General features: G+C 35.0%; 1 protein-coding gene across 5 annotated transcripts in view; it reads right to left on the bottom strand.

Moving 5' to 3' along the window:
- LOC306799823 (uncharacterized protein C8orf34 homolog) overlaps positions 1–16,457 on the bottom strand; it is a gene marked incomplete at its 3' end in the record, with an annotated part of 149,479 nt that overhangs the window by 95,423 nt on the left and 37,599 nt on the right. For all 5 annotated transcript variants that reach the window (XM_079301343.1, XM_079301339.1, XM_079301340.1 and 2 more), the window contains 2 exons: positions 6,348–6,376; positions 108–277 (listed from right to left, as the gene is read on the bottom strand). In XM_079301343.1, coding sequence (XP_079157469.1) covers positions 108–277; positions 6,348–6,376 — 199 coding nt within the window. The remainder of the gene's footprint in view (positions 1–107; positions 278–6,347; positions 6,377–16,457) is intronic.

The raw sequence follows: 16,457 nt of genomic DNA, 5'->3' as shown, positions 1-16,457 counted from the left end.
CATGGGAATTCAAAGCCCTGCACTTTGCTCTCAGAAACTGGATTTTTGTAACAAAGACAGCTCTGTTTCACAAAATATAAAGTTTCTAGGCCAGATCAAAAACCCACCTTCCTCCAGGACTGCTGCTATCCTCGCTGTCCCACTGCTCATTTTTATTTCTTGGTATTGGTGGCTGCAGCATCTCAGCAGCCAGAGGGTCTGCATCATTCTCTTCACGGCCAATCCATTCGCCAATCACACGAGGTCTGAGAAGGGGGGTGTTAAAACCTGCTGAGTCCTGAAGAGGAATAAAAAATTTACAAGAAAGTAATAACGCTTTGTTTGTTCTCAACCATAGATGCAAACAGAGAAAGAAAAAAAATTAGTTAAATTTCACAAGGCTACAAAGTACCCAGAAACAATGATGGACTAATGATAAGTTCCCCATTAAAAAAATCCCAAGAAATAATTGTGTACCCTGATGCTTCAAATCGCTATGTTTTTTTAATTGCAACTGTAGAAAAATCACTAGTTTTTACATAAATGCACAACTCTTTAAACCCTCAGTGTATCTGTTCAGCTAAGCAACCCAAAGCACTTGTACAAAAAAAAAACCCAGCCAAAAGATTTGTAGATTAATAGCATCACTCTTATTTGCTTTACGAACTAATGCAAAACTAATAAATACGTCTGCATTTTGTATTTTAAAAATAACCCTGCTGGGCTTTACATAATGTATCTCTATATTCTGAAAATGGTATTAACATTTGAATAAAATGTATTCCTGAAACTTTCTAAACACTTACTGGAGCACAATAAACTGTACAGGATTACAAGAAGCAAGCAAAATGTAACTGACATATTCAAAACAACAGCAATAACTTGCACCATCATATTAGGAATTTAGATTAAAGAAACAAGTTCCTTTAAATTGTATGAAAAAGCATTCTGATGTAGTATCTCTGTTTTCAATTTTACTAGAATGGTTGTAGATAAAGGGTCATGTAAAACAGCATAGTCAAACTGAAAAACACACCTGCATACCAGAAAAAAAAAGATACTAAATTATGGGACAGGAAAAATTATTTTTCTTTACTGAAATTGTGTATAGGCTACTAAAGGCATTCAAACACAGTGGGCCTAATTAGGAGAGATATATTCCTATCATTTAACAAGTGAAAATTATATTAAAGCAAATCCTTGGCTGTTGCCTAACTTAGTGCCTCAATAAATTATTCCTGCCATAAAAGAATGCTTTCCGAACAAAAAAGCATCTGAAAAAAGTACAGCACACAGACTATGTAGCCTAGAAACCATATTGTCTCTCCTTCCTAAAAACAAATCACTTCTGAAATCTCCTCCTGATTGAAACAGATACAGTAAATGCAGCTTGAAACAGAGGTCTCTGCTGAAATGAAATCAGCAAACAAACAAAAAAAAGGCAGCAAAGTGCTTTCAATATGAATATATTTCTCCTCCTCTGGCTAGATGCTGCAATTCTGCTGAGTACAAGAACCTCTATTTTGAGAGTCAAATGTAACCCAGGCCCTGATCTGACTTACTCACCCTTGTTCTTTTGCTTTCTGCAATGTGCCTGTGAGTGCTTTACCACACTCCACTCCCCACACCTCTGTCCAGATTTGTCCATCACTTGACTAATTCAATTTTACACATTGTTTGTTTTCTGCAAGGACCACTGACAATTGAATCCATGGCTTCAGCTGTTTTAGGATACTTAACCACTGGTGTTGAGTTATGTGCTCTACAAATACATGTTTTGTGCATCTATTCAGAGCTGTGGCACAGTCAGGTAATGTAGACTAGATGACAGTCATCTCTGGGCACTTGTTAAGTCTAACTTGTCATAGGTGTGACAATTCTTGTGAGTTCAGGAAAAAAGATTATTTCACTTCATTACACAAGGTGCTTACATTAGTTTAAATATTAACCATCTGGCCCCTTCTGAGGTTTATTCCTGTTATTCTAGCAATTTTTTCCCTTCTCTTTCTCCCTAGGATAATTTCTAATTATTATTAAAAATTGTTCCTGGAACGAGTTAGCTAGAATAACTTGCACTGTCAATCTTGCTAAAAGCTTTCAGTCCCTTAAATGAAAGAGCAAAGCACCTAAAATAAGTTTTTCCTGACACTACACACTGCAAAATCAACATATGAATAAGTAAAATATGAATTCTGTGACTGTCCTTGCTATGCTAATTTCCTTCGTAGGCATTTTAGGGATAAAGTAGCACTTTCATACTCTACTTAACAGAAATGTAATTTACATCACATAATCATACTTTGCCTCACTTTATCACCTTGTGTTCCTTTTTGAATTGTGTTAGATTAGTATACTATGGTTTTAGTGACCTAATTTATTGTCCTCCTTTCAACCATAAAAGCAGCCTCAATGAAAACAGTAAATGCAGTGTCAGAGACAGCTCTGTTCAGAACACCAGGTTGTTTATTTGGCAGTCTATTTCAAAGGATGCAATATATTGAAATGAAGTATTCTGTTCTCAAACAAGATTTTATAGTTTGATTGGTTGGTTTTTTTCATATAAACTTTAGAATTCTAATTTATTAATTAATTAATCTCCAATTTATATTCACTCATAATTAACAGAAGAGATTGACAGTGACATTAGTGTACACAGAAATATTTTCAGTACAGGTAGGTATTTAAATCTGCACTAAAACAAAGAGAACCTTTTCATGGTGCAGTCCAGGTGTCATCCTCTTATCCACATCAGTGGCTACCAATTTGACACAGTCAAGCTTCCTTTTTGTGGAGAAAATAAAAAGAAGGGAAAGACTGACAGCAGCTGATTTGCCTATTCATGCTGGGCTGAGATTTGATTGCTGGATGCAACCTCTACCTGAGAGCACAATGTTTGTTGTATCCATTTATTTACACATCACTTAAAAAGCTCAGTATTCCTATTTTCTGATATGGACTTTGAGGGAATCTCCATAGTAAGAAATACTTTGGGATGTGAAGAAATTTGTTTATTTTTATGACTTAATAAAATAGAGGAAACAACTATTCTCAATTGCAACCTGTTTTCATTTTAGAATACTACGTATAAGAAGAAAGTATGCCCTAGACAGTATAGAAAAAAGATTTTAATACAAACATTGAGGGTCAAAATCTACTCTTAATTTTTAGATCTTCATCCATGTCTCACTCTGGATCTCTAATACTTAAGTATCTCCCATTATTAGTGTTTGAAGTGACTGAAAGATATTATTGGGAATTCCATACAAATGTCACAATGTTATGACAGCTCTCACTCTTCAGTGTTTTTCTCTAGAGTTTTTTTTTTCAGCTTAGAACTCAATGAATATGTTTAAAAAGGGCAAACATCCTAGTTCTTTTTTCTTTACATTAAATCCTTCACATTATGCATGGAGGTGTGTAGTTTTGTAAAATCCTTCAATAGTTTCTGTTCAGTGGCATGAGGGTGAGTCAGTTCAGAAATTTGTATTCTATTAAATCTGCACCTTAGTTTTAAAATATGTTACTGACAAAGCATCCCTTATTTTCTTTCCTTACACAGTGTACTTGCAGTGCCAATTTCTGACTTTACATGGCTTCCATGGCAAAGAGACAGAGGCTGAATCATCAAGAGAAACAGAACAGCAAGCTCTGAAAGTCTGAAGTAAATGAAAAAGAAGATAGCCTCTACAATAAATCTATTTTTGGAAATTTTAGGACTTCTTTGGCTTTTTTTGCAAGGTTACCAGTGAACTCATAAATTTTAGAAGATTATGAAAAAAACTCAAAAACTCTATATTGACTGAAAGACTAACCTTGTGTGGTTGTATTCTTCTATCCCTGTCTTGGACAAAAGCTCTAAGTACTGACAAAAGCTAATACCAGCAGATATCAAGAATCCATTTAAATGAAACACTCTTTCACAAAAGTGATTCAGATCAAACTGATTCTCCAAATCCAAATGCTCGAGTAACTAAGCAACTAACCAATTAACTGGATTACTTGGAGAAGGAGTTACATCAACCAACAATGCTGATTAAGTACTCCCCTGACAAAGGCAACTAGAGGTTACTGAAGCCAGAGAGAAATAATTTTTTTAAAAAGACAATCAGAAACAAAATAAAGAAATAAAAATACAGAAACATACACATGCATAATCTAAACCACAGACAAAACAGCATAATTATAGGTTCTGTCATAGTCTCAGTTCCCCAAAATATTCCTGTTCATCAGGAAAATAAAGTGAGGAAGAGTATACAGAAGAGTTGCATCTGTCTCTTACAACATGTAAGGGGATTATGATGTTTTAATAGAATCCAATGCCAGGTTTGGCCATGCTGCTCTAGACCCAAGTTATGCACCTGAGGAGTTAAATTATTAATCCAAACCACAGGTGAACATAATTTCAAAAATTATTCAATGCTGTCACAGTTTACATAAGGAAGCTCTAGTATCAGCATGTAATAAAAAATTAAAACTTGACTACATTTATATCTGAAAAAGAAACATCACCCATTAACACATTCAGGTGAAACAGAAGCAAATTCTCTTTAATGTTAAAACAGCTATTGTCAGGTTGTTTTTAGCTGCTTTTGGCCCAAGACAAATAATACATAAAAAACAATTCATAGGAACATTTCAGAAATTAGCTTGGGTAAGGGATCATTCCCAGAAGGCAGGATTCCACAGAATGGTTCTGGCCTTTTTTAAAATTTTTAACACAAATTTTACATTAATTAAAAATCTGTAAAGGATCAAACAAGAAACAGAAATGGAGTTCACTAAAGCTCATGGAGAAAAAAACATCTCTAAATCTATGCTGACAGCCAGTTGAGAAGTACTGCACAAATGATGCAATGCTGAGGAGTTTAATTGTTTGGGGTTTTATTTATTGTAGAAATAGCTTTTGACTTCAAAAACATTCAATCTATCAATTGAATGTATATAACTTCATTCTAAGTTTTATTTAAAAAAGCCTACCACCCTCCAGTTTCAAATTATAAAAAATAAAGTATATAGTGACAAAATAACCCTGAACCTTCACTCAAGATGGATCCTATGGAAATTTCCCAATTATGATCTCCATCTCAGTTTCATATTAAGTAACTAAATTAAAAAACATTAATGTTTTTGAACAATAAAATATCATAGTTTAAAAAAAAACAAACCAACCAGAAATTTTTGCTAAAATACATATGCAAAAGTATGTGATACCAGGCTCTAGCCTAAGTTTACTTTTTCTTCCCTCAAAGAATACATTACAGGGTTTTTTCAACAAGAATATAACGAATTGAGTTCTTCTTAAGTATTTTTAAAGGTCAGGGTTCTAATGGAAGGACTTTCTAGTTTTATTTACCATCACTTCACAGCCCAGTTATGGAAGCAGTGAGAAGAACTGGGCCATAGTTTGGAAATAGCAGCCAAAGATGCACTGGACTGCATGGTAACATTTATCAATCTTACCTAACTGGCCTTCCTTGGAAAACACAGAGAAAGTATTTTATATGCACTTGTGTCAGAAGGATTTGTGTCCTCATTTTACCAGAAGAAACAACAGTTATAAAACAAAAAAAAAAAAAAGTTCTATATTAGGCATTATTCCTGTGTCTTATATACCATTTGAACTCATTTTCCTGACAGGAATGGTTTCACACCAAGAACACAATGCCAGCTGCTTGGCACTAGAAGCCCACTGCTGCTCACTGCTGAGAATAGGGAAGAAAAATTGGTTCTGTTTCCATAAGTATTTAAATAAACCTAGCTTGATTACTCTTTCAATGTAGAATTTAATACACCTAGAATTAAAATTCATGTTAACCGTGTAAGGTATGAAAAATGGCCAGAACAGAAGAGACCATTTTTGCATTCAGCAACGATGTAAAGACTGATCTTTACACCTTGTGCTTTCCTGAGTAAATCTGGGCAGCAAAAACAATAAAAATAAATTATATAAAAAAAAAAATATAAATATAATTTTTTTAAAGTAAAATAAATATTAAAAATATTCTCACAAATCATATCTAAGAGTGCAGAATTCAATTTCATGAATAAAAGGTATTCAAGGCTAAATGTTTCCAAAAGTTATCCAATAGACTATATTAAGCAAAGATGGTGTCAAGATCAAAAGTATTTCTATGGTCTCATTAAGAGTCTCTTAAACTCAGTCACTTTTTTTTCCATACTTGACAGCCCATCCTTGGTCAAGATCTTAATGTATCCATACATACTGCACTTACCCATATAGCCTTCCAAACCCAAACTTCCTCTGAACCCAACAGAACAGACACATGTATGCCAGGACAGTAGAAGGTGCCTTATCATAATCATCTGTCTCTTTGTACTGTTCATTAGACATCTTTTATCAGACTTACCTTATCAAGTTCATCAGAAATAGCAATGCCTGAAAACAAAACAGATTAAAAAAAAAATTTTAGAAAAATGCTTTCTATACATCTTTTACTATGATAAGTAAAAGTAAGGTTAAATCTGAAAACTATAAATACAATTCTCTGCATGCTGTTGTATCATTCAACGTATCATTTTGTTCATTTAGTGAAATTGCCTGGAAATAATACACTCTTCATTTTCCTCAGCTGCAATATTATCAAAATGACTTTTCAAAAAACTATGGAAATGAAAATGGCAGATGTGCCAGTAAAGTAACAACAAATTTAAGTCTACTTCTATGTGCTTTTTGAAATTAAATCAGCAATATCAAATTTACCAATGGACACCTTATTATGCAAATTTCACCCTGCCCAGCATGCATAACACATTATGTTGCAATTACAGGGCAATATGGACATTTCTCTTCTCTCTTTTTTCACAATACAAAGTGGAAATGATCCTATAAAACCGATCAGAACTTCAGAGAATAAAGTAAAATTTCTCAATAGAATGCAAAATGTTTCCTAAACCTTCTGACCAAGAACTTGTTTATTTGCTCATCTTTTCTGCAGATGCCTGCCCAAGGCTTTCCTATGCTTGCTTCCATCAATTATTCAATTATTCAATTATCAATTATTTCAATTATTTCTACTCTGTAGCATGTCAGATATGCAGACTTGGTCCAAGAATTTTTAATTTATTACAAACATCAGTATATCACAAGGGGTGCTTAAGTCATCATATATATAATGCTACCACATTGAAAATTCTGATAGACTAGAAGCAAGCATTTCCTAGATTCTTATGAGATTTGATAAGCAACATTTCCAGATTAGAACTTCAAAAACCAAGAAAAGCTTCTCCTGGTGGTGAAAACAAGTGAAGTACCCACACATAGGAAGAATACATACTTGAAAATTATTTATTAACTCATATCATGTTATCAAGACATCTTCTTTGATGAAATGCAAGAGATGATATTGCAAAATATGTATTACCAGCTAAGTAGAGTTACTCTTCAAAAATTACTCTAAAGAGTACAGCAGTGTAAGCTAATATGTAAACATATACATATATAAATCTATACTATTTGGTATACCACAACTGCATGAATTCTTTGGGTTTTTTTACTGTGTTTTTCATCATTAACTCTATTTGGCTAATTTAGTTTGATTAATTCCTTACAGCAATTTCCGGTTTTAAAGGAACAAAGTGCTAAGAGCACTGCAATTATAATTTTAAAGATCTCACAAACACATAAGAAATATGACAGGAGTTAAACAAATATTTACAGTAATTCAATTGTACTAAAATGGATTAAATGTAAAAAAGATCCATTTTGACTAATTCTTCTATCCCTCCCTATAATGAAACAGTTTTTAATAACTTCAGATTATTATTTAGCCCAGACACAACACCAATGCTTATGCAGCATAATAACCAGGTTGGATCAACCAGACTTTAAGATGTTATGAATTTCTTCAATCCCAAATGGTCATCTTCTAGAGAGAAGATAATTGTACTCTTGAAGCTGGCAAAAACCTAATGCAAGTTTCTTTTCACCTCATCTTTGGAAACCTGGCTACCATCCACCAGCTCTCCATCACACGGGTGCATTTTGTATAAACAAGGCCAACCCACTCTACAACTGCTTTACAACTAAACTACTTTTTCTCAGCAATTTCCAATAATGCTAATATAGTTCATTTGGTTTTGATACAGGCTTATTTCCCCATATTGAAGATTGTACCCTTCTGCTTTCACATATCCCCATGAATGGGTATTTGTAACTTGGGAGTGGAGAGAAGGGCAATTTTACCATGTGTTGACTTACCCCTTAAAAATATATTATTTTCAAATATGGTAAAAGAAAATATAAGAGGCAATCCTATCATTTCCAAGAATCTGTTCCAAAAAATGCTAAATGTTTTTAATACCCAATTGCCTATGTTGCCTATCAAAGATCAGCACTAAAAGTACAACATAGCAAATGGAAAAAACAGCAGGCATTACTATGTCTCAGTCAAAAAGCTCTACTAACCTCTCTGATTAAACTACATATAAGACATAAAATTTTAAAACATCCATATTCAAAATGAGTGGGTTTTTAGTAAAATGCTTTTTGCAAATCCTATTGCTCCCTAGAACTTACTCTGAATTTAGAGAAGAAACTAAAATGAGTAATTGAATTGACCAGAATGCTTCAAATTTCTTCTTTACTAAATTGGAAACAGTAGCACAGCACTAAAACAAACTGTATTTTTTAGACAAGCATCCAGAGAATTAGCAGCTTCTGAGGACATGTTGCCAAAATAAAATTTTACAAATTTAGAAATCTTTGACCTTTGCAAACACAAAATTAAACCTGCAAACTCTTTTTATTTAGCTCTCTCTCTCTAACGTGGCATCAAGAGAAAAGCAAAAGGATTCTGGGGAAGAAACTTTTTAAGGAGCATGTTACAGCAATCTTAGCACAGTGATTCCTCTGGAGGTGATATTTACCATATCAGTCACAGACCTTTTTGTTATGTCTTGAGTCCCATTAATATTAACAGTACTCTTTCAGTAATTGGTAACACAACTCCATTAGCAGAGATGAGAATAAATAACCCAAAAAACTTTGGATGTAAAATCTCTTGTTTCATTCCAAGCCACTACTGCACCACACTTGGTGTGTGCCCAACTCTTAATAATTTTCTTTGCAACTGCCAAACCCACAGAATGTCTTGGCTTTGAGAGGAGGGGGATTTGCAGTTTGCACCCTGTGTGCAATAGACAGAAAATCCCAACAGTGACATCATTTTCTGGGGACAGATGTCAGGTGGAGTAATATATACTCCAGTTTTCACAAAGTACCTCCTCAAAAAATTAAAACTCTTGCATATTTACCATTATATTGAAAAAAAAAATCCCAAAAAACAACTAAAGAAGCCTTAATCCCAAGTCCTGAGAACAAAACTAGAGAGTCACAATTATTGTACGGGATTATTTAGGATTTCTCTTAATTTCTTAACCCTTAGCAGACTCATGACTTGTTAGTAGTCAAATAGGTTACTACTTTTTTTTCAAGCAATACTGACAATTTACAATAGCTGAATTTCTATAAAGAAGTGATAACAACGGTTGCTATCTCTGGTTCATGTAATTGCTCATATAAACTATAATTCCAGCATCCAGACATCAGCATTTTTAAAAAGAAAACCCTTTTGTCACCCTCTACACTTTCTATAATTGTTTTCATTTACCTTTTATATATTCTAAAGAGGAAAATGGCATTATAAAATCACAGAATACTAGAAGCAAAGGTAAAGCCCATTCCATGAAACTACTAAATAGAAACAACCTGCAGTTTTAAGCAAAATATTCATAGGCATAGCCAAAATGTCCACACACTAACAAGTTTTAAGCTGTCAATTTAGTCACTTCTTCAGACTGTAACCTTTTTCATCAAAACTTAATCCTAATCACAAAAAAAACTCTTTACACCAGAAAAACTGACACATCTAGTTTATTCAACCTTAAATTCTATGGCTTTGTTAGAATAAAAGTTACTATGAGCAACTATTTCTGACTTCCCCTAGCTTAGAGCATTTAAAGCCTGACTCTGCATGATGATGAATGTAGAGAATGGAAACTTTAAAAAGCAGCAGCATCATTGCCCTGCTGCAAGACACCAAGCAACAGATAAGAAGGGGCTGTTAAAACTGCTCTACTGCCTTTTTTGGGAGAGGTCTTCTGATGTCAAAGGCAAATCCTCCAGAAATAAACGATGCTTTACCTTTTCTCTTATAGAAGCTGTTTCTCACAGACAATGTTTGCCATAGTTTCATATCATAATGTAATTGACAACTATACAATAAACTAACCACTCTTACTAACCACTCCAGCTAAAGGGGTGAGAAGTTTGCTTCCCACCATCAGCTAAGGTTCATGGAAAAGGTTTAACATGGTAATGCTTTAGGTAGCTAGCTGCCAATTTCATGTCTTTAAAAAATCCTCCCTTTTACAAGTAATTACTGAAATTTGATCAGGCATCACAAGCATCCAGCCCACTCAGCTGTCTGGTGAATTACACAGTCAAATTCAGGGCACTTGTTCCTGCTTTAGGATGTAACAACCCTCTGTGCTTTTAGGGTGCTGAACAATGAAATAATTTGTATGAACATGTTTCCACAGTGCTTCAGAAATGCTCCACAGCCACAACTAGTGCCATCTCTGATCAACAACAAATCTGCAGAGAGGCTATTAATGCTAGCACAGCCTCTCTCAACTGGAACACTCATTCTGTCACTAGCTTGAAGAAGAGGACTAGCTTTTGAAGAGGACTAGAGAAACAATGTACTGTCTGATTGCAAGAAAAATTTGGCATGCTATGATAATATGAAATATATCTAACAATATAATAATAATGTAATTTATTAATATTTATTATAGTTTAATTACTATTATTATGTCTACTTTAAGCAGATTATCTATAAAGTGTATCTCAAGCTGTATTAGCAATTCACTTTATAGATTTTTTATATTTAAAATACTAAATCAGTTGTTTGACATGCCTCTTAAAATTAGCATGGATTATTAAAACCATTCTTTATATGGCTATCTTCCAGTCTTCCATCCCTATGACAATCTGCAGCAGCACAATGGTAAGTATGGAGAAACAAAGATGTAGATCAATACAGAGCTACAGCATCTTCTTTGATGCAAAAGGCACCTCTAGAAACATTTTTGTTATTTATTATTAAAATTATATTTTAATACAATAAAATCCTACAATGAGTATACAATGAGTCTACAATGAGTATATTCCACAGTACAAGTTTTCTGCTTAGGACACTCTGCTTCATTCCTAGCTTACCAAGAAATGAACTTTCTTTTTGAAGAAAACTGAACACTTAACAACAATTCCATGAGTCTTTAAAATGCCTATCTTTTGCATATGCACTTCTTAGCAGAAGAGTTTTATTTATTCAATATCTAATGTCTCCACTCAGTGATATTATTTCTCTTTGAAAAGAGATTTTTTAGACTCTGACGTTCTCAATTCAACAACATAAAATTAATTTTCAAAACAAAAGCCACCACACCAGTTCAGGTTCTTTTGAAAAAGAGCAACTGATGTCATCTACATGAACTTGTGCTGGGCATTTGACACCATGCCATACAACATTCTTGTCTCTAATCTGGACAGACATGGCTTTAATAGGTGGATAATTCAGAGGGTTGTTGCTGAATAGTCACACTCCAAAGAACTGTGGTCAGCAGCTCAGTATCAAAGGGGAAACCAGTGGTGAGTGGCATTCCTCAGGGGATGGTACTGGAATGGGTACCGTTTGCTGATGACACTAAGCTGTGTGGTGCAGCTGGCATGCTGAAGGAAGGGATGCCATCCAGGGGGACCCTGGCAGCCTGAGATGTGGGGCAGATGTTCAACAGGGCCAAATGCAAGGTCCTACACCTGGATCAGAGCACTTCCAAGCACAAGTACAGGCTAGACAGAGAATGGATTAAGAGCAGCCCTGGGTAGAAGGACTTCTGAGTGTCTGTAAACAAGAAGCTTGACATTACACTGCAATGAGCACTGCAGTCCAGAAAAGCAACCACACCCTGGGCTGCATCAAAAGCAGTGTGACCAGCAGGTCAAGGGAGTGCTTCTTTGCCTCTGCTCCACTCTTGTGAGACCCTACCTAGACTGTGCCTAGCTCTGGAGACCCCAAAAAAAGAAGTAAAATAAGTCCTGCTGAAATAAATCCAGAGGAATGTCATGAAAGTTCTCAGAGGGCTGGAGCACCTCCCCTATGAAGACAGGCTGAGAGCGTTGGGCTTGTTCAGCCTGGACAAGAAAAGGATCTGGGGAGATCTTACAGCACCTTCCAGTACCTAAAATGGGATTAAAAAAGCTGTAGAAGTACTTTTTACATATATGCATATATAGTGATAGGACAAGGCATTTACAGCTTCAAACTAAAAGAGGCTATGTTTAAATTAGATATTAGGAAGAAATTCTTTATTGTGAGGGTGGTGAAACACTGGAACAGACTGCCCAGAGAAGTTGTGGATATCCCATCCCTGGAAGTGTTCCCAGGTTATGTGTGGCCTGGAGCAACTTGATCTGTGGAAGGTGTCCCAGGCTCACGGAAAGGGGTAGAACTAAACCATCTTTAAGGTTCCTTCCAACTCAAACCATCCTATGATTCTATGAAATGACAAGGCATAAAATGTCTTATTGCTGCATTATTCCTGATCAGCTTTACAGCAGCTTAAAGTCTGTCAAGACTTTCATATGCTATACACATCTGAAATTACAGATCTGGTGTTCTGGTAAGAATGAAAGTTTTGGAACTTCAGAGACATCTACCACTTTTGCTTTTATCTGGGGTCCTTAAATAATTAGAGGAAGAAATAACACAAAATAAAAATTTGTTGAGGGGCTTTTTTAAGATTTGCATTTTTCTAAAGGCACAATGTACACCTGAGAAGACTTATGTGTACCCAATCATAAGAAAAGGTGCTACTTCTTTAATGCATGCCAGACTACCATTATTTAACTCAATACTGAAGGAAATATTTATGCATTTTCCTAAACATCCAGAAGATGGCCACAGAGCTCCCAATAGCCAGTTTTCCTACCTGCCAAACAAAGCTTTCTGGATTTGACACATGGCTTTTGATATTCAAAGTTTAGACATACTAAGTCAACCTCAATGCAACTCTGACTAACTTCACAAAATTCATTCTCAGGATCAGTCTAGGCCAGGGAACTTCTGGATGGCTGGACTGTCAACCTCATAGTGCATATCACAGATTCTGTAACCAACTCCAGGACAGAAACAGCATTCTTATTCTACCATTATTAATCCTACAGCTTTGAACACAAACACAGAAATATTGTATCAAATCTCCAGCAGTTCACTGCCCCAATGCATCCTCCAACTCCAAATCCTCAGGGGAAGCTTAAGTTCTTCTAACTGGTGGGACAGGCCATCTTAGATATACTTTTATCTCTCATGGCAAAACCTTGAGCCACACTGCAGCAGGCAACACTGTACATTCCTGTCCCTGTACCTGTATGAACCATTTATTAAAAACAAGGAAAACTGATATTTCACACCATTCTTGGATTATAAAGGACATTAAATGGTTGCTCTGGCTGCACCAAACAAAGCATTCCTCCTCCAGAAAAGCTAAACAAAAACCTAAACATTTCACTTGTTTCTATGTAGGAATTTTAAAATATGTTTCTTGTTGACTGTCGTAATAGATATTCTTATTCCTTTACCTACAGAGAGTCATTTTACCACTTTCAAAATTAGACATATTTCCTCCAGTGGTAACTCAGATTTTATGTGACAGCATGTTGAAATGAAACCTCAGAGTTTTTACTGACGAGGGGCATATGTCCTCACATTATTAAGCAACTTTAAACTTTTTGAAGTGGTATTCACAAGTATAACATTCCTCCCAACACTTGGCCATATTAAAACAAGAGTCACTGCCATCTTCAAGGCACCACACATCAACATAAGAGCACAATAAGCATCTTATAGTTACTATCTAGAAACTCCTCCTCACATCAGCTTTAAAATAGATTTTAAAAATTAATTTCTAGCAAAATAATCTCTACTTTAGACTTGCAGAATTTCTATATCCGAATTTCTGAGTGGCTCCAATGGAGAATACAGGTTCTTGGATTAGGTTTAGTGACTAATGAATTATGTAAACACAGAGAAATAAAATGCAAAGTACCAAACAAATATTATGTCCCAGAAATTCTCCTAGGCCAAGGTCATCTCAGAAGAGAATAATCAAAACTGCAGAACTCTTCAGAGTAAAGTGTATACTACAATAGGTGGGTTAAGATAGGTAGCCCACAGCATGCAGTAGCCAAGGACAGTCATAGCTCACAGTCTGCTGCCCCACAAATTCCAACCCACTTGTACTAAGAACTAGAAAGTTCCATATCCAAGATGACAGTCACACAACTCCCAGTTCTGCAATAGTATTAGAGAAACTTTTAGCAAGCCAAATACTAAAGAAAAGGACTAGGTAACTCCAAAAGAGACTCTAATCCTAAAATTTAGGGGAGGTTGGATCAGAATGGCAAATACCTTCACAAAGTTGATTAAAACATCTGCAGGAAAAAGATACTTTTAACTGAAGTAGCAGTGATCTCCTGGCCATAAAAGCCCCATTTTATAATTGAAGAGTAATATTTATGCCCATATTGCTCCTCTTTCAATCTCAGAAAATATTTTGTATTATTACTCATACATCATACTAAAAGCAAGCGGATTTTATGAGCAACGGCAGTATTGGATAACAGCTGTAGTCCTGAGATAAAATTATCTTCCTTAAAGGTTTGATTGAACTTATCTAAAAATGTTCATCTCAAAATACATCACAAGCATTGATCTCACACAAGAATAACATGAATTTAAAGTTCAGACTGAAGAGAAGAAGAAAAAAATCCTCTACATGATGACTAGTCTTGTGGTTCAGTTAGCAGAACACATTTAGGGCTAGATGATCAACTAATAACAGGAAAGTCATCTTTATAGACTCTACATCAATTTCAGATTAACTACATACCATTGAAAAAAACTATTAACATGTTATGTCCTAAAACAATGCCCCTCATAAGGCAATTGACAAAAGTCTAGTTATGTGTCCTGAGGATGTGCATTCACAGTTATACTACTATGATCACCACCATCAGAAATGTCTGACTTCAACTAATGTTAGTGGTATTCAACTGAAGGTCATTTTCCATGACTGGAATGTAAATCATTAATAGTTTCCTACAGTGTAGAAGCTTCTAAATGAAATCCCATTCTAGTGTGTTTGTCAGAGACTACTAAATACATTCAAGTAGTTCATGATGTATATATAAATCTTCTCACATCCCACACACTCGCAGGTTCATCCACAAAACTGAGGATATGATTTTAGCAGTTTGTTAACATATTGTGATTTTGTTTAGAACTTGTTCTACCCTCCTAGTTATGAGATTTTTACTCTTGTTGCTTATCTTCTTCCCTGTAAAACATAAACACAACATACACTTTTACTATTTTACTATTTTATATTTTTTTAAAAGACATCTTATGATCATGCTTGCCTTTCTTAACATAATTATAAACAACACCAACTGATTCTAAAATTATGGTAAATAACTGTTGGAGATGCTCTGGAGGGACTTAGAGATCTTTCATTCTTGAAGGTATTGAAGAGCCTTGATACCTAGCTCTAGGTCAGCCTGCTTGAGCAGTAATGATGGACCAGATCAAACCAGGTCGCTGCCAACATTATTCAGCACTCTGTGAATTCAGAATCATCCAATTCTGTGATTCCATAATTTAGTATGATTTCCAGCAGTATCTCCTACTAGATGGAAAACCATGATTTTCTCATTTACTGCTTGTTTACTGGTTACTCCCCTTCAAAATTAGAGAAACAAAAGAGGATTTTTCTCCTTTTGGTTATACACAGATACCATCGTTTCTGGGATTCCTTGAAACTGACTTGGAATCATTATTGAATAGATTTGGTTAATGTTAACTTATTAGCATTTTTTGACCTTATAATGTTATAATGAATTTAAAGCATGATAAACTTCTTTCTTCCCCTCCGATCTGAAGTGTACACCTGGCCTAAAAAAGGATTCAAACACAAACAAAATGTCATTTATCTTCACTAAAAGGCTATTTGTGATTACGAAAGAGTACCTATCTCATAGCAGAAGATTTTTTTTCATCAAATGCAGTTACCAGCACCTTCAGTATGCACATATTTTCAATATACAACCTAATCCTTAACTGTTCATACAGAAGATGCAAGTTGTTCATAAATATGCAGACTTCCACCTAATTGTAGCATGATCTTTCTGATTTAGTCCTCTAAAGTCTCATAATTCACTGGTTTCCATGCCTTATCTATTTCTCCATTCTCAGAAAACGAGGGAAGGACAAAGGCATATTCATTAGCAAGATCCTTATGTATACATACAGATTTTAATTCTGTTTAAAAGCAAACAGGCCAGAAAGTGAAATACAAGAACATACATCTGAAACAGGATGGAGTTCTTCTTCCTTAAT

Source organism: Erithacus rubecula, assembly GCF_903797595.1.
Source record: "Erithacus rubecula genome assembly, chromosome: 3".
NCBI classification, from domain to species: domain Eukaryota; kingdom Metazoa; phylum Chordata; class Aves; order Passeriformes; family Muscicapidae; genus Erithacus; species Erithacus rubecula.
The sequence above is the reverse complement of the archived record's forward strand: the minus strand, read 5'-3'. Positions and strand labels throughout refer to the sequence as shown.